This window comes from Ailuropoda melanoleuca, chromosome 8, assembly GCF_002007445.2.
Source record: "Ailuropoda melanoleuca isolate Jingjing chromosome 8, ASM200744v2, whole genome shotgun sequence".
NCBI classification, from domain to species: Eukaryota; Metazoa; Chordata; class Mammalia; order Carnivora; family Ursidae; genus Ailuropoda; species Ailuropoda melanoleuca.
In genome coordinates, this window is record NC_048225.1 from 67606152 (window position 1) to 67627547 (window position 21396).

The 21396-nt window shown below is 44.3% G+C and overlaps 1 protein-coding gene across 1 annotated transcript in view; it reads right to left on the reverse strand.

The window, feature by feature from the left end:
• Positions 1-203: 203 nt before the first annotated feature.
• DESI2 (desumoylating isopeptidase 2) overlaps positions 204-21396 on the reverse strand; it is a 42879-nt gene continuing 21686 nt past the window's right edge. The window contains 5 exon segments of the mRNA XM_034666630.1: positions 204-396; positions 398-595; positions 8065-8206; positions 10502-10595; positions 13130-13202. Coding sequence (XP_034522521.1) covers positions 355-396; positions 398-595; positions 8065-8206; positions 10502-10595; positions 13130-13202 — 549 coding nt within the window. The 3' untranslated portion in view covers positions 204-354.

Here is a 21396-nt window from a genome sequence, read left to right on the forward strand (position 1 = left end):
CTCCTCGCTTACGAAGCCAGGAAGGTTTTCCCCTCTCACCGCGGCAGGAGTCCGTGCGAGATTTGTAAACAGCGATACAAAATACTGTAAACATAACTTAACAGAGCTCGTATAAAACAGAAGTAAATCCAAGTTTACAAGTGGGTTAAAAAAACCAGAGGGCAGCTTTCATACAAAGTTCTCCCTCCTGCGCCAAGTGATTCTTTTGATTACAAATATAATCCTGAGCTGAAACACGGGTTTGGGGAGAGCCGTCTTTGCATACCAACGTCCAGAGGACGCTTACTCTTTTACTTCTCTCTCGCTGACAGTCCACGGTCAGGGACAGCTCTGAGGGTGTGACTTTGGCCACGTTTACAGTTTCGTGTGGCGCCCGGGCCGGGGGCCGGCGGCGGCGCGCCACGGAGGCGGCCACGGCGGCGGCGGCGGCGTCCTCGGCCTCCTCCAGCTCGTCCCGCAGCTCCTGGCTGACGCTGGACTGCAGCGCGGCGGGCGTGAGCCACTCCTTCGGGAGGCAGCTCTGCAGGAAGGGTATGCACGAGCTGAAGTAGGCCAGCCGGTTGATCCAGCGAGGGATCTCCTTCCCGCAGAGTATCTGTGGACCACAAAGGGCGTCGTGTTAGGTGAGGGCACTGAGGTGGGCCTGGTCCGGTGCCGGGGGGGCACCCCGGAAACGTGGCCTCCGGGCCTCTGTGGACACGGGGCACCCGCCTCCGGAGCCTGGGCCCTCCCGGCGGCCCCATCCCTTCCTCTCTGCGGAGCCTTGTTCAAGCGGCCCGCTTTCTGCATCCCTATCTACCCTGTGACTTCTGTCCCCGACCCACCTCTCCCCAGGGGCTCGTATCCTTCGAGAAGGAAACGTCTCCCCAGGTGCACACCTGGCTTTGGGAGTCCGTGGCAGGGGTGGGGCCATGCTCTGGATGCGGCCGGAACCCCCGGCTGGCCTCTCATCTGCAGGCTCTGCTGGGGGTGGCAGCGGCAGACGGGGAGCCAGGGGGGTCCCCACGGTTGATGGTGTGTGGCTCTCTGCCCACTTCCTGCCCTGACCCTGTCTTTAGGACTCCAGAGCCACAAGCATGGCCCGCCTATCTCAGATAGTAACAACTGGGTCTTCCACAACGAACTTTCTTTCTTAACCCTCTTGCCCGTCCGCAGACAACACTGGGCTTCCTGGGCCCGTGCTCCCCGGTCCCCAAAACCCCTTGGTGATTTTGCCTCTGGTCACGTCACAGATTAGGATCAGGCCATCTGATCTTGGCTGATGACTTGGGAAAAAGGTGCCAAAATATCTTATGTCCAAAAATTAGCTAAATGTAAATAAACCAGTACCTGTAATTAAGCAAAGTACCTTTTCTCTCTAAAGGGTTAGCCTTACCTGACAAAGACTACGTTTCCTTTAAACACGACGTCTCTGTCTCAACCACGGGGCAAGTGGTCTCACTTGAGGGAATTTGGCATGTTTTGACCAAACTGGATCATGTGGCTGGGCAGCACAGAGAGACAGAGAGTACTTAAAATATCTGAGAGGGGCTTGTGGGCGGCTCAGTGGGTTAAGCGTCTTGCCTTCAGCTCAGGTCATGATCTTGGGGTCCTGGGATCGAACCCCACATCAGGCTCCTGCTCAGCGAGGAACCTGCTTCTAGCTCTGCCTCTGTCCCTCCACTCGTACTCTCTCAAGTAAAATCTTAAAAAAAATTTTTTTTTGAGAAATGTGTCTGTGAACTCGATCTGGGGGAAAGCTGAGCCATGACCTTCCACGATACCACTCCCATCTCTCCACCTAAGAAACCCAGGCAAACGAGTATTACGTTGTATTTTACACCCAAGACACGTTCGGGGGGGCACGTGCATATTTGCAGGTTAAGCACAGAAGTGATGGTGAGGAGTATCCAGGTTAGCGTCCGGCCTCTGTTGACTATTCACTTCCTTCAACCTACTTCCCAAGTCCTGGTTTTACTCAATAAGCTACCTTCCTCCCAAGCCCTGGTGGTGGGGCCTCATCAGCCCAGAACACAGTACTGTCACCTACAGCCTCCTGTTTCTACAGTGGGTAGATGGATTTGTGCTGGGACACGGCCACACCTGTGGGCTGAGCTCTCAATGGTGGAGTCCAGTCCGTGACCAGTCCCCCAGCTTATACCCCCCCCCCACTCTGGCCCTCGCAGAAGCGTGCTGGTCCTCTGCCAAGCCAACATCTCGAAACTTCGAGTCCAGGCCCATTCGTGAGTCATTCAGCATTGTGACTTGAATTTTCAAAATGAACTGGATTACAGATAGGAGGGAGGGCTGGTTGCGACACCTGTTTGAACGCAGTACACGTACGTGCGTGTATACTGCCTCATGATGTAAGACATATTTCTTACAGCGGGTAGTGGTGTATTAGTAAAATTACTTTTGCATTTAGGCTTCAACCAATAACTCCCCTTTTAGAAATTCACCCCCGACACACACTGCCTAGGTATGAAGTCACGTATGCCCAGGGTGATTCGTTACAACGCTGTGTGGAACGGCCCAAGTGGCCACCCCTGATCTTTCCCCACTGAGGATGACGCGAGCTGTGGACCTGTCACCTTCGGCCTTTATTATGTTGAGGTACGTTCCCTCTCTACCTGCTTCATTGAGGGTTTTATCATAAGTGGGTGCCGGATTTTGTCAAATGCTTTTCTGCATCTACAGATGATCATATGATTTTTATCTTTCATTTTGTTCACGTGGTGTATCGCCCTGACTGATCTGCAAATGTGGAACCACTGGGGCATCCCCGGGAAAAGCCCCACTCGATCCTGGTGCAGAATGTGCTTAACGTCTGTTGAATTTGGTTTGCTAATGTTTTGTTGAGGATTCCTGCATCTCTGTTCACCAGGGATGTTGGGATGTGGTTTTCTTTTTTTGTGGTGTCCTTGTCTGGTTTTGGTATCGGGGTGATGCTGGCCTCGTAGAATGAGTTTGGAAGTGTTCCCTCCTCTTTCTTTTTTTGGGAGAAGTTTGAGGTTAGGTATTAAATCCTTGAATGTCTGGTAGAATTCACCAGTCAAGCTGTCTGGTCTTGGACTTTTGTTTGCTGGGAGGTTTTTGATTCAATCTCCTTAGTCGATTTTCTATTTCCTTATCATTCAGCCTCAGAACATGGTATGTTTCTAGGAATTTGTCCATCTCTTCTTGGTTGTCCAATCTGCTCACAGTGTCTCTCTTACGATCCTTCGTATTTCTGTTGTGTCCGTCATTACTTCTTTCATTTTTATTTGAGCCCTGCCTCTTTTTTTCTTGGTGAGTCAAGCTAAAGGTTTGTCAATTTTGCTTATCTTTTCAAAGAACCAGCCCTTAGTTTCATTGATCCTTTCGCTCTCTTTTTAGTCCGTATTTCATTTATTTTGACTCTGATCCTTATTACTTCCTTCTTCCTACTAACCTCAGGCTTTGTTTGTTCTTTTCTAGTTCCTCTAGGTATAAGTTAGATTGTTTGAGATTTTTTAAATCTGGGGAGGAGGGGGAAATTCATGACACCGAAAGAAAAACAACAACTCTTGATCACCTTTGGAGACTGCTACTGAGCTGAGCGAGTGGTCCCCAAGACCACCTCCAGTTAGATGATGACTGGCTGAGAGGGCTGCAGGACTGGGCACACGAGCGCCTCTCCCAGCAGACTCACACAGGATACACTTAATGACCCCATGAAGGAGTGGGGACAACACGTGTGAAATGCCCACTAAGGACAGTCACTAGACACCCAGCATCCAAAGTCTTACTGGGGCCACGTTGTGCAGGCAGCCACCCGCTCCTCGGCACGTACCAAGCTGTTAGATTCCCCAGAATCTAAGCAGGTGTATTACAGAAATCACACTGTTCATACAAACAGGTCAGGCACAGCAAGCCACCCTCCATCCTGAAAATCAAGTTCTCAGATGCCATCCAAAGCCCCCCTCGGAGAAGCAGGCCTTTATAAGGACAGCGGCCTCTGGCCTGTTTTAGCTCTTTTTTTTTACACAGCACCCCCCAGCCTCCAAACTTGGCCAAGCTGCTGTTATAGCAAATATTATCAAAGGGCCCCATGCAGGAGGGTGAGACCAACCTGAAGTATTGGTTTCAGTTACACCCTTTACGGTTCCTGGCCTTACAGTTAAAACAAATCCCACTAACCATCAAGGTTGATTTTAGAAAGCCAGGTGGCAGCCACCGTGTTTTCGTATGAACCTTCTTTACCTGGCTGGACGCATCATTTAGGATCAGAGCAACTCTGGCCAGTAACCTGACGTCAGCCTCAAAGGTTTTCAGGGCTGAGGCAACGTCATGACAGGGTACACGCACAAGTAAAACCCCAGAGGGCCCATGGGTACCCCTAGAAAGTCAGTTTATGATGTTAGGACACCCCAAGCAGGCCAAACGGGTCAGGCAGTCCAGGTTACAAGGCCCCCACCCAACTTGCTTTCTCTCTGGGAGTGAGCACCATGGGGCTTGCTTTAGACCGGAGATTTCTGTCCCCTCCAAGTTGGTGTGCTGAAATCTTAACCTGCGACATGACGGTGTGAGGAAGGGGGGCCTCGGGGCGGTGGTCAGGGCATGAGGGCCGAGCCCTCACGAATAGGATTAGGGCGCTAACCAGGAATGTGAGAGCCCCTCACTCCTCCCGCCACCTGAGGCCAGGACAAGCAGCAGCCTGTGACCCAGGGAGCAGACCTCACCAGATGCTGAATCTACCAGAGCCTTGACCTTGGCCTTCCCAGCCTCCAGAAAGGTAAGAAGTAAAGGTCTGTTGTTGAGAAGCCCCCCGGGGTCTGTGCTCGTGTTCCAGCCACCCAAATGGATGAAGACAGGGCTTCTGCCCGAGGGTTTCCAATCTAGCCTGGAAAACTGGCTGAAGCTTGGTTTCAGAGGGTCTGCCTAGAGACGGTCAGATCCAAACAGTTGTGTGTGTCCGTGACGCCAGGTTATCGGCCTCGCGAGCGTGGAAGACGTGCGCGGTGTCATGTGTGGCGAGTGTAGGCACAGGGCAGCAGCCCGCCGGATCCAAAGTACCTGCAGCAGCTCGGACAGGCAGAATGCAACGTTCTTCTTTAGGACAAGGGAAGGTGCAGCGTTGAAAAGCAAAGGTTATTATGCCCCCACCTCCTTTCTCCCTAGGTGCCAGGGTTTGGGGTTTTGTTTGTTGTTGTTACGCAATCAGTGTGTGCCATTTAGCAATCCTAACTTCACATTGTAAAAATTATCCCCTGCTCTCACCCAGCCCTTTTTTGGTCTGGGAAGATGGACACAAGAGGGACAAAGAGCTCTTACTGGAGATATTTTTATGTAACTGAACTAGACGGGCACATCATGTTAGGGATTCGTCAGGATAAAATCCTGAAATTTTCAGAAATTTTCAGAAAATTTCAAAATGGGTTTATACAGCCGCTCCCTCCATCTACCCTGACCATTTACCTAGCAAACAGCTTGGAGAAGACCACCCCACGTCTGCGGACAGCTGCATCTGGTGACCGCACAGCCTTGCTAAGGCATGTGTGGCGGGAAGCGGGAGGGGGCCAGTCTGACTGCTAACCCCTGGCTGCCCCCCGCAACTAAGCCACAATCGTGATCCCGGGAGCCAGACACGTTGGAAGCGGGCGGGGGCTCGCAGTCCTGGTGATGTGCTTTCCCCCACTTGCAGTTTTGGCAAGAATCACTGGTTAGGGATTCAGTAAGTCCCTGTACTGGAAACCTGGAGCTGACAAGCAGTTCAACGCAACCGGTCCTGGCGGGAAAAAGCCCTTTCCTGGCGGCACATGCAAGCAACCCAGATGGGTCGGTCAAGGTCTGTAAGGCTTTCACAGTGTAGGGCTCCACAGACAGTGTCCTGCCCTGCAACGGTCCCCAAGGACAAGTCCCATTCCCCCAGCCTCTACTTTTCAGTTTAGCAGAGAGGGTAGCAGACAGTGCTGGGTTTCAGCCGAGTCAAGCCCAGGCAATCAGGACTGTGAATTCAGGATTGCCAAAAAAGGCCAGGGCTTTTCTTTGGCAGGAGTAAAGCCGGGATGCTGCAAGGCCAGGGAGCCATGTTTCTAAGTTCAAGGAACATGCAAAGTTTCCCTAAGCCCTTTTTTAAAACTCATTACAAAATATGTATGTTGGGCCGGAAAATCAGCAGCCTGGATAGGTCAGATATCTGATTTTCCAAGAGCTCATTAGTATCTAAAAACTGCTTTTTAACACTCTGAAGTCCACCTGGAAATGGTCTCTCCTTGAATGTTGTCTCCCTTTCTCCAGAGACTGCAAGAGGCAAAAATCATAGTAAAAATCTCAGCTGTGGAGACACATTTTCTTTCCATCATCGAAAGACTTAAACTCCATCCACTTTATGGATGTAAAAAGCAAGGGAGTTGTGCCCCTTAACACTTTCTCTCTGCAGCATTCCCCACGTGAGACAATCCCAGTATCCTCTATAAAATTACATGCACAAAACGTTTTATACTAATTCCTATCCTATGTCCATAGATGCAACAATCACAAAATACAATTCTTTCCTCATTGTGAAGTTACTCACACTCTCACAGCAGTAAACCTGGCCATGACAGAGGTTACAGCTGTCTGGGGGGATCCCAGCTGGGACGGCGCGGGGATGCTTCAGCAAGCAGCAACTAGAGAATTACTGCGGTGTCCCCCCTGCTCCCCTCCTTACTTGGCTCAAGTCTGCAAATGTTTTAATCATGTTCCCTCCCACTTGGAGGAGAGAGCAACACAAAAGTTTGGCATTTTTGGCTGCCCCAAAACTCAGCTTTGGGAATTTGGGGGGCTTTTCCTGCTTGGAGGAGAGGACAGACCTCACGTGTCACCTGGGCCGCACTTCGTCCCCCTCACACGGGCAGCACGGCTGAAACAGCCAAGGTTTCCAGCGCGCCGGGTCTCCGGGGCCAGGTCGACCATTCCCAATTCTGCAGGTAGCTTCCCCGTCACAGCGGACGGCGGCCCGGCAGCTCCTCCACACCCTGGATGAGCGCACAGCCACCTCGTCCGTCGAACGAGGCGACTGGATTGGGTGCGGCTACTACCGCTGCCGACTTTAACATTCTAGGCTCCTACGGCTCCCTGGCTGCACTGCCTACACGTGGGGTCAGGAAGGACCCGAACCACCTTCTCTCGTTCTGGAAAGGCAGCCAGGTGACCTCTACGGGATCCGCGTGTGCACTGCTGGCGCTCCTCCGGCTTCCACGCCCGTATGAACCATCGGGGCTCACGCGAACACGAAGATGCCGACTCCGTGCCCGCGGCGGGGCGCAGACGATGTGAATCGCGAGTCGTCTGTGCTGCGGGTGCCGGACACGTCCTCCGGGAAGCACGGCGCGCCCACCACGGGCCTGTCCGAGAGCCGTGCTGCGGAAGCCATGAGGCCAGGGGACGGGGCCAGCGAGCTGGGCGCCCATGCACAGGCCACCGAGCCGGCAGCTCTGTCTGTTCTGCCCTCCGTCCGAGTCCTGCGGGGCCCAACGCCGCCCCCCTCCAGCCGCCCAGAGTCGGGGAGCTGGGAAGCTCCTCGAGTGCTAGTTAATTCTCTCGACCTTATTTCCTAATCTTGTGATTTCTTCCCTCCCTTTTCTGTCTGCAGGCACTACGATTCGGATCTAGCTCTGGTCTCCTGCTTGGGAGTCCAGACTGGGAAGGCAAACAAGCGCCCGTGTGTAAGCTGGCAGAACGAAATTTCCAGAGCAGCAAAACGAATGACTTATTAATCGTTTTAAGAGCCAGGAAACAAATTCACAACAGCAACTAAAACAGGAAAAGAGGAATCTCGCGGCTGAGAGGCAGCCGTCGCTCAGGTGTTAGTTTCTCTCAAGCGCACGTTCCAGGCAGTGACAAAAGTGCAATCCGAGGAGGCGACTACCTGTGTGGACTCCACCCACGGCCACGTCGTGACCGGGCCACGGTCTGAAACCGCGCCGACCTCGGAGAGCTCATCCAGACAAGACACCACACCGCGCTCTCCCCAACAGGAAGGATCGGGAACACACGGAGGAGACAAGGGGCTGCGAACAGCCGGACGGCGAGGACGCCGGCGCACGTGCTCTGCCCGAGGGATCTGAGGAGAAAGCCACTCACCTCCGACAGCGCCGAGGAGAAGTGATTGCAGTTCTTATGCATCAGGTGGTAGGCGTTGCCCTTGTACTCCTTCCCCAGCTCTTCCACGATCTTCTCGATGTCATCCTCCAGGAAGTCCGTGCTCCCTAAAACCACAGCTTCTCTTGAAGAACAAAAGGAAAGAGGACAGAAACAAACACGACTGCGTGAGTTTTAAGTATTTTTCTAAAGAGCATGTTCAAAGACTTGCTTATTCCCAGGAATATTCTGACCGGCGTAACAAAGCCGAGTTCGTGTGACACAACTAAAAGGTAAACGAGATACTTCTAAACTTCCTCTTGGGTTTCTACTTTTCTGCAAGGAACTCCTAGGCATGTTACTTCTGAATCCTACAAATGCAAACCTGCTCATTTTCTTTATGAAACAGTGTGTCGTATATTAAAAATGTAGCCACGTGTTACTTTCACAAGCACTGTGTAAGCAGTCGGGTAATCAGAGAACCAGATCCATGCGGCCAATACTTTGCTCTATTACACTGGCATCGAAGAGCTGGCCACGACCTCCCTCAGCAACAGTCTTCTACGGCATCTGCTTCTGAGCCACCGTGAGACGGACTACCAAACAGCTTTTTGTTGTTGTTGTTACAGCGTTATAAAACCAACAACTAAAAAAACCCCCCAATTATAAAAATAAACACCCTCCACCTGACCCCCAACTACTACCCTGGAAATGCAGTAGACATTATCCAATAGAAAGTGAACTTTAGTCAGATACAGGTTAGGCATCTAAGAAAACTAAAAATACTTAGAAAATCCTTTCATCTAGTAGTCCTGTTAAAAGGGAAATCTAAGGAGTAGATTCAGGATAGTATTACAGCAAATCAGCGATAGGCCAAGAAAACCATGAACTTGGTAGTGATAAAAATGTGTAGCCCTTGGGATGCCTGAGTGGCTCAGTTGGTTAAGCATCTGACTTTGGCTCAGGTCATGATCCCAGGATCCTGGGATTGAGCCCCGCATCGGGCTCCCTGCTCAGCAGGGAGCCTGCTTCTCCCTCTGCCTCTGCCTGCCACTCTGCCTACTTGTGTTCTCTCTGTCAAATAAATAAATAAATACAATCTAAAAAAAAAAAAAAAAGTGTAGTCCTATCCTGAATTTCAAGGGTACAACCTCATTTCACTACTTTTTACTTGGCAAGTTAACGATCAGAGGCCCAAAATTTCTTTAAGGCTCTTTGAACCTAAGGTTCTAAATATCTCTTCAAATACAAAACTTAATTAAGAAATGGAAATCTGGGGCGCCTGGGTGGCACAGCGGTTAAGCGTCTGCCTTCGGCTCAGGGCGTGATCCCGGCGTTATGGGATCGACCCCCACATCAGGCTCCTCCGCTGGGAGCCTGCTTCTCCCTCTCCCACTCCCCCTGCTTGTGTTCCCTCTCTCGCTGGCTGTCCCTATCTCTGTCAAATAAATAAATAAAATCTTTAAAAAAAAAAAAAAAAAAAGAAATGGAAATCTGATTATTAGCATTCAAATTCTCAGTGTTGTTGACTACTCAGACGGCTCCAGAGTATTCTGGTTTATCAAAACATGTAATGTAAGCACTTATTAATAACAATTTCTCAGTTAACCAACTGTTCAGTTATTTCAAATGTATAACGTGTCCCTTTCATTGGGAAAAATGAAAAGATTAAAAAAAAAAATCCTACCAAATGGGGCACCTGGGCAGCTCAGTCAGTTAAGCATTCCGACTCTCGATTTCGGCTCAGGTCATGATCTCAGGGTCGTGAGATCAAGTCCCGCGTCAGGCTCCATGCTGACTGAGGAGCCTGCTTGGGATTCTTTCTCCCTCTGCCCCTCCCCCTGCTCACATGCTCTCTCTCCCTATCGATCATTTTTTTTCTCTTCACGCCATTTTATTTTTAAAATTTTTAACTTTTTAAAATTTGCGTTGACACCCAATGTCACATTAGTTTTAGGTGTACAGCTGAAACATACAGGTGAGACTGTTTACAGAGTCAACAGCCCTGTATGCTCTGCTCACAAGGGTAGCTACCACCTGAAAAATGAAGGTATTTGTAATAGTGTTGGGTAGGCCGCAAGAAAACCGTCTTCCATCTCCCCCCTGCGTGGGAGGTCGAGGGGAAGCAATCACTACATACAAACCTTCTAAACCAGAACCCAAGTTATACCAAAGTAAGAACATTTTCAAAGTACATGAGATAACTTACATGGGTCTTGAGTAAAAGCAACAGACTAGGTTATTTAAGTCACATCTGGCCGAATTCCCATGTTTATACAACTTCAGATAGATTCAATTTTAAATAAAGTGTCAGCAACTAAAACAACATTAAAGAAACATTTTAACTTCCTAGATTTTCATCTACAGAATGAATTCTGTATGCCTGAAAACACGCTTGAGCACCTAAGACAGTGTAATAAAAATTGTCCTCCCTACTTACTTAAATTTAAATGTTTCTCCTAGTTCAGAAGCATTTCCTGGGGAAATTTCAAATATTCCAGAAAAGGGGTAAGGATGGCCACCATAAGCAAATTCTGAAAAGAGAAAACTCATGATTTTTAGTATTTATCACACAAAACTTAATCAGAATGCTGAATTAGCTTTAAAAAATGATGAGGATAATAATGATACCATCTAAATATTTTCCAGGTTATCAATAACTTTCACAAACATCTCATTCAGCTGTTACTCGTACACAACACTTGATACAAAAGGCCTGAAACTCGTAACGAAAGACACTCAAAGGTGATCCTGTATTTCGCGTATGCTGGTGAGAGCAGAGTGACTAACACTCACGGGTGAACGCGGGCTCTCTGCCTCACGATCGTGCCAAACTAAGTGGGTGGTCCATTCCGTGTTTTGTCAATTTCTAAATTAAAGCAATCAAATGTTAAACTTACACTTTACTGGAAAAACTGTCTAATAACAATGATTTCGCACGGCTCCTGGGTTGAAGACTCTTGGTTTATCTTTGAGTAAGGGTGAAACTTGAGCAAGCCTGAAAAACTGAATTTTCCTTTCCCCTCATTCAAGAAAAAATAAGCTCCCAGATTAACACACACCCGTCCTCACACACTCTCTCCACAGCGCATCTCTGAGCCAGGAGGGGCGGCCTGCGCTACAGACTCACGAGATAGCAACTCCCACCCAGAACAGAAGCAGACAGTGCTTTCAGGTAAGGAAGGAACTAAAATTCCCGGGAGGAGATACCTAGATATCGAAGTGGCATGTCGTGGTGGACTTATTTTCAAAATTACAAACAAATGTTTACATTAATCTCATCACTTAAAATTTATTAAATATAATCGTGAAAGGTCAAAGAACAAGGCAGATACCAAGTTTACTTCTGATCCACACCTTCCAGAGAAAAAAAGCAAGGGTGTGGATAAGAAATAAAGCATCCGACACTCAACTCTGAAATAGTAAAAATTATCTTAATGATAGGATTTTATAAAACACTGTAGATAATCAGGTTAGACATGGAAGGATTATGGTTAGATGTTTTATTTCCTCAATTCCAGTAGAAGGTCGTCGAGCCATTTTTTTCATTTATTCAAGAAGTGTCATTCACTTTTAGCAAGATTACCTTGGCTAAGCTTCCATGACACGTTTGGACCATGTTTCTAATTATTCCTAGATCACCTTAGGGAGGGGAGCAATGACTCGACAGGTGAAAGAATGCTGGACTAGTAGGCAAGAACACTTGGGTTCGAGTCCTCGTCCTATTACTTAGTAGTAGGACTTTCAGCAGAGCTGAGCCTGGGCTTCTTCGTTTGCAAAATGGGGAAACTGCCACATGCCCCATGTCCTTCTCTATGTCACAGCAGCATGACCACGTGGCTCAGAGCTGGATGGCACTTACAAGACTATAACGCACCACAGAAAGTCAGTTAAACAGGAACACACACAACTTTGGCAAAAGCCAACTCAAACAAGGGAGCAAACCCAAAGACTACGAAGCCACCCGGAGCAACTGCCCTGACCACTGACCCTTCGGCAGGAGCCTCTTTGCTTTGGGGGACTGTGCGGTAATGCAGCCTTTCCAGCGAGATGGAGCTTACGTGGCGGATCCCTACAGCGAACATTTCCTGTGCTTCGCTGCCGCCAGAAGCAAGTCACGAGGACCGTCAGGAGGGGCAGTATAAACGCCACACTGACACATCAGGGGAAATGTGCCTTTGCCTCGTGTTCGCGACTTTTCCTCCTGTTTGCGAAAGCTGTCTGTAGCCGCAGCGGGTCACTCTGGGTAGCCTGCAATCACATGTTCTTACAGGTCTTGCACAAAGACTGCTTGGCTGAGGCAAATAAAAGACTTTCTGCTACAGGGTGAGTGTACGCTGCAAAATAATACGTTCTTCCAACCCTGCTAGAACCGGCAACGTGGTCGGTATTTGCAGACCATTACTGCCTGCAGCTTGATCTGCACCAACGGTGGGAATCAGAACCAAGGAAAAAGCTGCTGAAAACCAAGCCGCTTGGTTTGAGCGGCTCCTGTCATATTTATCATAATAAAGGGCCAGGAAGAATAAAAGGGCTGAGTTAATGACAAAGGCCATCATTCCTGAGCAAAAAGCTAGATGTAATCAGGGCGGGAATTGCTCAGTGGTATGTTTAAACTTTGTAATGACACACCTGCAAGACTATAAAAACAAATTTAATACTGAAATTCCCTCAGGAAATTGGTATCTCCAGTCTGACACTCTCGGATCAACTCATCTCCAACCATAATGACTGGTTTTCAAAGCACAAGGTTTCTTAGGAACTCCAGTATCTGTTAGCCCAAAACGGTCATGGTAAAACAATCCCAAAAGGCGCATACTTTTTAAGACCCTGTATTTGGAATAAAAGATAACTACGTGAATGTATGGTCACATACTTTAGTACTTTCTCCCCAAATACATTCAACTTTGGGTGTTTTCCCAAAATACAGGGTAAACAAATATGGGGAGATTTTCTTCTACATTCTGCAGTAAGGTATGGAAGCACCTGGAAAGAGAGGAGGAGCTATAGCCAGGAACTACAAGTCCTTCAGAAGAAAACAGTCTATGCAGACCGTGAGCACACGTACCTCTGCCGTAGACCTCAATTCCCGAATGAAAAACGCCGATTCCAATGGGTGAGGTGTATTCGTTCATCCAGTACTACGGAAAAAGAAGAGATTCAGAGTATCTGTCCATTTGCAACTTAACTCCAAATGATAGGAAATTACTACCCCCACATCTTTCACGGAATATTTAGGCCTTTCTAACTCCATTTCTTAGTAGTTTTCCTTCTGGCCCCAAAACTCCATGGTAACCGCTCATTTGGTCCGATCTCTGCACCCATGCTTGTAGGACATCCCACGTGGAATGCTGTCCTGGGTCAAAACGACTGCCTCAAGTTGTAAGGGCTTAGAGCATAAGCCATAAAATCTAAACTTGGTCAGGCTGAGGGAAAAATGGATATAAAAGCTCTCTTGTGACTTAAAAAGAAATCATATATAATGTATGCTTTCATATCTATTTTCCCTCTATCTTAAGCCTTCCCTTTCATTCTCTGGTGAGCTTCCCAAGGACTGGGATATTGTATTCTTTTTCAAAAATGTTTGAAAAAGACATATATATGGCATGTATGTCCTGATTCAGCTCAAAGTTTGGGAACAGTAATACAGGAACAAATAATATGAGGCACAAAGTCTACCACAATCTTCTTACTGTTGACATGCAGTAGACATTCCCAGAAAAGGTAGTATCTGAATTGGGTTTTTAGGAATAAATGAGATTTCCCCAGATAGAAAATGTGGGGGGTGTGGTAGAGTGGAGAGGAATGGGGAGAAATGTCTAGAAGGGTGAAGAGGGTGCACCAGCATCATGATGTGAAAACCTGGGGGTGACTGTGGAGGGGTACAAGGAGGACTAGAGAGGGTTTACATAGAAGAAGGTAGTAAATGAGTCAACAGCTCATTAAACAAACACTTAGGCAACACTTAACAGTGTTACAAACCCATTAAGTTTCTTCTAGGTTAGAAGACAGATAATTTGTCTTTAATTTTTCTGGGTTTATTCAAGTCTTAGGCTTGGTTCCAGACCCCTAGTCAGTTTCTTCCAGACATCGGGAAGTGCATATTCACATACATTGCTGGAGGAAGCATAAATGGATAAAGTAAATTTATTTTGTCCTAAAATGTACCTGGAAGAAAAATTAAGCAATAAACAAGACATATTTGAAAAAGAACAAGGAACTTTCTCATCTAGGTATCAATACACTGATTACAGGATGGTACTGCTTTAGAACAGATCCTTGCATGTGTAAGAATCTGGTGTATGATAAAGGTGGTATTTACGATTAATGATAAAGGATAAACTATTAAAAATGTGTCAATAAAACTCATGGATAAAAATATATTTCATGTATCTAAAAATTCTGGTGTGTCTAAAAATAATCATAGAGAAGGAAATAAAATAGACTGAAAAAAAATTCTTAGATGGGAAAAGATGACTTAAGTAAAGCAAAACCTAGAATTTCTACAGGAAAACCACAGATACTCAACAAACACTTCCAATTTTGTATTGTGTAAAACCTCATGAACAACATCAAAAGATAAACAAGACACAGGGAAGAAAAGATCAGAATGAGAATACATCTTGCTCTCTCTACCACATTCTATTTGGTTCCTGCTTTCCGACAGACTGAATTTGGATGGCAAATTAGGAACATTTTTATCGGAATCGATTTGATTTTGGATGCAGTAGTGAGGGTACATACAGAAAGGGATTTCTCAAGACTTTATCAAATCTACTTAATTCCAGTTTAGGCAGCAAAAATTCAGGCAGCAGGGGATACTGTATACAAAAAGCTCCATTAAAAAAAATAACCCCCATAGGCAAGTGAGCAATCATAGAAGAAATTAATGGCTGACAAACATGAACATTCTCACTAGTAAACAGAAAAATACTAATGAAAATAGTAAGCTACCATTCTTTTTTAATCCATCAGATTGGCAAATATAAAAAATATTGCTCAATATTGCTGGTATCGGTAAGGGTGTGAGGAAGCTCCTGCCAAAGTGTGAATCAATAAGAGTTAATTAACCATTATACCTCTTGGGAATCTATTCTACAGAAATACTTGAGGGGCGCCTGGGTGGCACAGCGGTTAAGCGTCTGCCTTTGGCTCAGGGCGTGATCCCGGTGTTATGTGATCGAGCCCCACGTTAGGCTCCTCTCCTATGAGCCTGCTTCTTCCTCTCCCACTGCCCCTGCTTGTGTTCTTTCTCTCGCTGGCTGTCTCTATCTCCGTCAAAAAAATAAATAAAATCTTAAAAAAAAAAAAAAAAAAGAAATACTTGAACACATGCAAAGACATATTCCGGGATATTAACTGCAGTTGTCTATGATACTGAGAACCTAGAAACAACACAAATATCAGTAACAGAATGGTTAAATAAATTACGGTAAATCTGTATTATGAACTATCATACAGCTACTAAAAAGAGAAGATAACTCGATGCATATGGACATAAAAAAACACCTAAGACATATAAGGTAAAACACCAAGTATGATGCGTTATGTCACATGACTGCATATTTGCACAAAATAAAGAAATACGACCCTTGTATATATTTTGTGCTAAATATGGAAAATGCAACAAAACTGCCATCGACTACAGCAAAAGAAAGATTGAAGGATATAGATCAAACTGTTAACAGTTTGGGAAAGGGGCACAGATACAGCAGGGGAGGGAGTGGAGCAGTAGAAAGCAATTCTTTCACTTTTATCTGAAAAACTTGAAAAAAGTTTATATTTATTGAGGTATTATTGACATACGTTATATTAGTTTCAGGTGATTTGATATTTGCATACATTGTGAAATGGTCGCTATAATAAGTCTAGTTCACATCTATCCCATTACAATGTTAATACTATGCTACTGACTATATTCCCCACACAGTACAATACATCCCAAGGACTCACTTATGTTATAACTTGGAAGTATGTACTTCTTAATTCTCTTCACCCACTTTGCCTTCCTACTCCCAACCACCCTCCCCTCTGGCAACCATCACTGTATTCTCTGTATCTATGAGTCTGGGTTTTGTTTTGTTTTTTTAGATTTCACACATAAGTGAGACCATGCAGTATTTGTCTTTCTGTCTGCCTTACTTCACTTATCATAACATACTCGAGGTCCATCCATGTTATTGCAAATATAAGATTTCATTCTTTTTCATGGCTGAGTAGTATTTATATATGTACTACTCATATGGCTGAGTTATCTAGAATTCACACAATCAATTTTCTGTAGCCATTCATCCACAGATGGACAGCAGGTTGTTCCCGTTACCTTGGCTGTTATAAATAAGTCTGCAGTGCGCACAGGGATGCACACGTCTTTTTGGATTAGTATCTTCATTCTCCTCGGAAAGGTAACCAGTAGTGGGATTTCTGGCTTAGGTTGCTCTCTTTTTTAATTTATTGAGGAATCTATACCTGTTTTTCATGGTGGCAGCACTAATTTACATTCCTACCAAAAGTGCAAGAGGGCTCCCTTTTCTCCACATCCTGTTGTTTCTTGTCTTTTTGATAACAGCCATTCAACAGGTGTAAGGTGATAGCTCACTGTAGTTTTGATTTGCTTTTCCCTGATGATTAGTGACACTGAGCATCTTTTCATGTATGTCTTCTCCGAAATCATTGGCCCGTTTTTTAATTATATTGTTTTTTCGCTACTGAATTGTGTTAGTTCTTTACACGTTTTCTCCCATTCAGTAGGTTGCCTTTTCATGTTGTTGATGGTTTCCTTTACTGTGCAGAAGCTTTTTAGTTTGATGCAGTTCCGTTTGTTTATTTTTGCTTTTGTTGCCCTTGCCTTTGGAATCAGATCCAAAGAAAACACTGCTAAGACCAGTATCAAGGAGCTTATCACCTCCTATGTTTTCTTTGAGGAGTTTTGTAATTTTAGGTCTTACATTCAAGCCTTTCATCCATTTTGAGTTGATTTTGTATATGGTATAAAACTGTGGTCCAGTTTCATTCTTTTGCATGTGGCTTGTCCAGTTTTCCCAACACCTATCTCTATTCTTGCCTCCTTTGCTGTAAATCAATTGACCAAAAATACATGGGTTTATTTCTGTGTGCTCTATTCTGTTCTAATGATGCATGTGTCTGTTTTTATGCCAATACATACTGTTTGATTACTATAGCTTTGTAGTATAGTTTGAAATCAGAGAATGTGATACCTCTGGCTTTTTCTTTCTCAAGATTGGTTTGTCTACTCAGGGTCTTCTGTGGGTCCATACAGATTTCAGAATTATTTCTAGTTCTGTGGACAATGTCATTGGAATTTTAATATGGATTGCACTGGATCTTCAGATTGCTTGGGGCAGTATGGACATCTTAACATTAATAATTCTTTCAGTCCTTGAGGACAAAATCTTGCTATTTCTCTCTTCAATTTTTTTCATGAATGTATTATAGTTTTCAGTATATAGGTCTTTCACCTCTTTGGTTAAATTTATTCCTGGGTATTTTATTCTTTTTGATGCAACTGTAAATAGGATGTTTTCTTGATTTTTCTTTCTGATACTTTATATTAATGTATAGAAACACAACTGATTTTTACATATTAATTTTGTATCCTGTAACTGGACTGAATTCTAACAGTTATCTGGTGGATCATGTCATCCACAAATAGCAACAGTTTTGCTTCTTCCTCTCCAATTTGTATGCCTTTTATTTCCTTTTCTTGCCTAATCACTATGGCCAGGAATCCTAATACGATGTTGAATAAAAGTGGTGACAGTGGGCATCCTGGTTTTGCTCCTGATCTTAGAGAAAAAGGAGAACAATTTTTACGTGGTCGCAAAGTACTGAACCCCACATTTCTCTAAATTACAAGGAAAAAAGAAACCTTTGAAAATATGAAAAAAATATGGCAAATATCACCTTACATGGGTGATTAAACAGAGTATCATTGACAGTTGGACAAACTGATGTTATACGCCTCCTGATGCGATAAAATAGAAAGGCCACAACATTTCCTTTGTTAGTTTTCTTGTCAGATATGTTTAACAGAGTATAACCATAAGAAAAAAAATCAGTAAGTCTGGACTGTGGGGCTTTCTATAAGAAAAGCAACTTGGTCTTTTAAGAAATAGTGACATAAGAGTCAAAAAAGGGTGGTTATTCCTTAAAGAAGATAAAATTATGACAACTAAATGAAATGAAGTAAGCTTGACTGTATCTTAGGTTAGATCCCCCTTCCCTTAAGACATTATTAGGGGAAATATTAATCAATGGAAAATTTCTTGGGTGTGATAACAATACTATGGTTAGGTAGACAATGCCTTATTAGGAAATACATGTTGAAGTATTTAGAGATGAAATGCTATAATGTTTGTGACTTATTTTCTGTATGGGTGTGAATGTGAATATGTACACGTTAGGAGAGGGTATGAGAAAGCAAATATGGTTAAAAACTGGTGAATCTAGGTGAAGAGTATACAGATTATACTCTTCTTTCAAGTTTTTTTTTTTTTAAGTTATAAACTTTTTCAAAATAAAAAGTTAGGGGGAACTGAAGAGAATGATCTAGTCCCGGCCTCCTTACAACAGAAGAGATGCTTTTCCATGTTTCTAGCCAACCTCCTCCTTTCTCTCCCTTTTCAGAGGAAGAGTAGAACATACCAGAAGGTGATCATGCCAGTCTGCATAAAAATTTTGCTAGTCTTTTTCCAGTCAGTGGTTTCCTTGGCAGCCAACTTCTCTTCGACTTAAATTGCCTTTCCCATTTGAAAAATTCCATTGTTTATACTGTTTGCAACCAATAATTTGGTCTGTATACTGCTGATTTCCTTTTGTTCTGGATGCAGACAGCTCTACTTTAAAGGCGACCTTTTCTCTTTTTACAGTGTGAGCGTCTCTTCCAAAATATAGAATATTTTCCAAAAAGACATATACCCAAAATGGTTTGTCTGCAATAATCAAAGGGTTTTAAACTCTTAGTAAACTGAGCATATCTCCATTTAATGTCTAATATCACTCAGCTTTAACAATTTATCTTTTAGTTGCACGCTAAATAGTTTTCCAAAAGTGCTTTTATAGTAAATTTCTATAATGGGAATGTAAATGTTTTATTAAGAGACAGAAAGGTTTTCACGAAACTAAAAATCATATATAGGGGCGCCTGGGTGGCACAGCGGTTAAGCGTCTGCCTTCGGCTCAGGGCATGATCCTGGCGTTATGGGATCGAGCCCCACATCAGGCTCCTGCGCTATGAGCCTGTTTCTTCCTCTCCCACTCCCCCTGCTTGTGTTCCCTCTCTCGCTGGCTGTCTCTATCTCTGTCGAATAAATAAAAACTTAAAAAAAAAAATTAAAAAAAAAATCATATATAAACAGTGACTTTTGGCCAGGGTGATGATGGGAATGCACTTGTCAGAGTAGGGAGCTTGAACTCAGAAATCTTTTATTTTCTGCCCTTCCACAAATGAAAATACTCTCTCCCATGCTTAGAGCTCCTTTAAGTTGCCTGGGTATGTACTCTAGTACTTTAGAGTCTGACACTTCCCTGTATTTAAAACTTCAGATTCTAAAAAAGAAAAGGCTATGTTGTGACACATTTTTTGAGCTGGAAAACCTGTAGAATTAGAGAAACTTAAAAATGAGAGAGAGATGTACTATCCAAAAATTTGGTTGGGCCTTTGGAATTCACTATGAGACCTGATCTATATAAGCTTTCTCATGAAGTGCTGACACACTACAGTGAACAATGAATACTGGATAGCTTTGCAAGCGCTAGCGTCTACCTCCGCCTTTGGCTGTGAAGTTGGACAATCAGGTCAAGTGTTTCTGTTCAAGGTTTTAGGAAACCTACAAGATGCTAGGAAAAGGCTGTCTTAACCCAAAGATATTCCTTTGCGGAATATTAAACAGCAGAAGCCTACCCCTCCGAACATCAATCCCCCCCCCCCCGAGGCTGTGTATTAACATTCTGTGCCAGGTAGGAATTAATGGTGATGCTACTTATTCACTGTTAGCAGTAACAAAGAGGGACTCAATAGTTCTTTGATTTTCATGTTTCTTTGTATTTTCCATCCCTAAGAAAGCCCCCAGATTCTGAGTTAATTTCTTTGATTTTAGATTAAGGTAACTATTTACTAGCTGGAAATCTATTAACAGACAGCTTTATGGACCTTACAGAAATAAAAAGGATTATAAGGAATGCTACAAACAACCGTATACTAATAAGTTAGATAACAGATGGAATGAACAAATTCCTGAAAAGACACAAACTACCAGAACTGACTCAAGAAGAAATAAAAAATCTGAATTGATCTATAATAAATGAGAATGAAAGAAAAGAGAATAGATTGGTACTTTAAACCAACCACAAATAAAAGACTATGACCAGATGACTTTGGTGAATTCCACCAGACATTTATTTTAAAAATATTATTGATTTTAGAGTGAGGGGGAGAGAGAGGGCACATGCACAAGTGGGTCGAGAGGTGGAGGGGGTGGGGGGAGAGAAGCAGACTCCCCACCAAGTGCAGAGCCTGATGTGGGGCTGGATCCCACGATCCTGAGATCATGACCTGAGCTGAAATTAAGGTTGGATGCTTAACTGCGTGAGCCACCCAGGCGCCCCTCCACCAAATATTTAAACAATAACCAGTACCAATTCTTCACAAACTATCCCAAAAGACAGAAGGGAACATTTTCCAATTCATTCTATCAGGCCAGAATTAACTTGTCACCAAAACCAGACAGACATCACGAGAAAACTATAGACCAACGTCTCTTACGAATATAGACTCAAAAATCCTCGACAAAATACTAGCAAATTGAATCCAGCAATGTATAAAAAGGACTGACTATACACCATAAGCAAGGGAGATCTATTCCAGGAATGGAAGGTGGGTTTAATATTCAAAAAATCAATTAATGTAATACACCATGCCAACAGAATAAAGGACAAGATCCACATGATCATTTCATTAGATGCAGATAAGCCTTGATAAAATCCAACACTCTTTTATGATAAAAACACTCAACAGACTAGAAATATAAGGAAACTTCCGCAGTCTGATAAAGGGCATCTATGAAAACCCACAGCTAACATCATTCTTAATGATGAAAGACATAATGCCTTCTTTCCCTTTCAGATCAGGAACAAAACAATGATGTCTGCTCTTGCCACTTCCAAGATACTGTACTGGAATTTCCAGCCAGGGCAATTAGAGAAGAAAAAGAAATAAAAGACACCCAGATTGGAAATAAAGAAGTAAAATTATCTCTATTGACAGATGATGTACTCCGGCATATCGAAAATGATAAAAAGTCCACTAAAGAACTA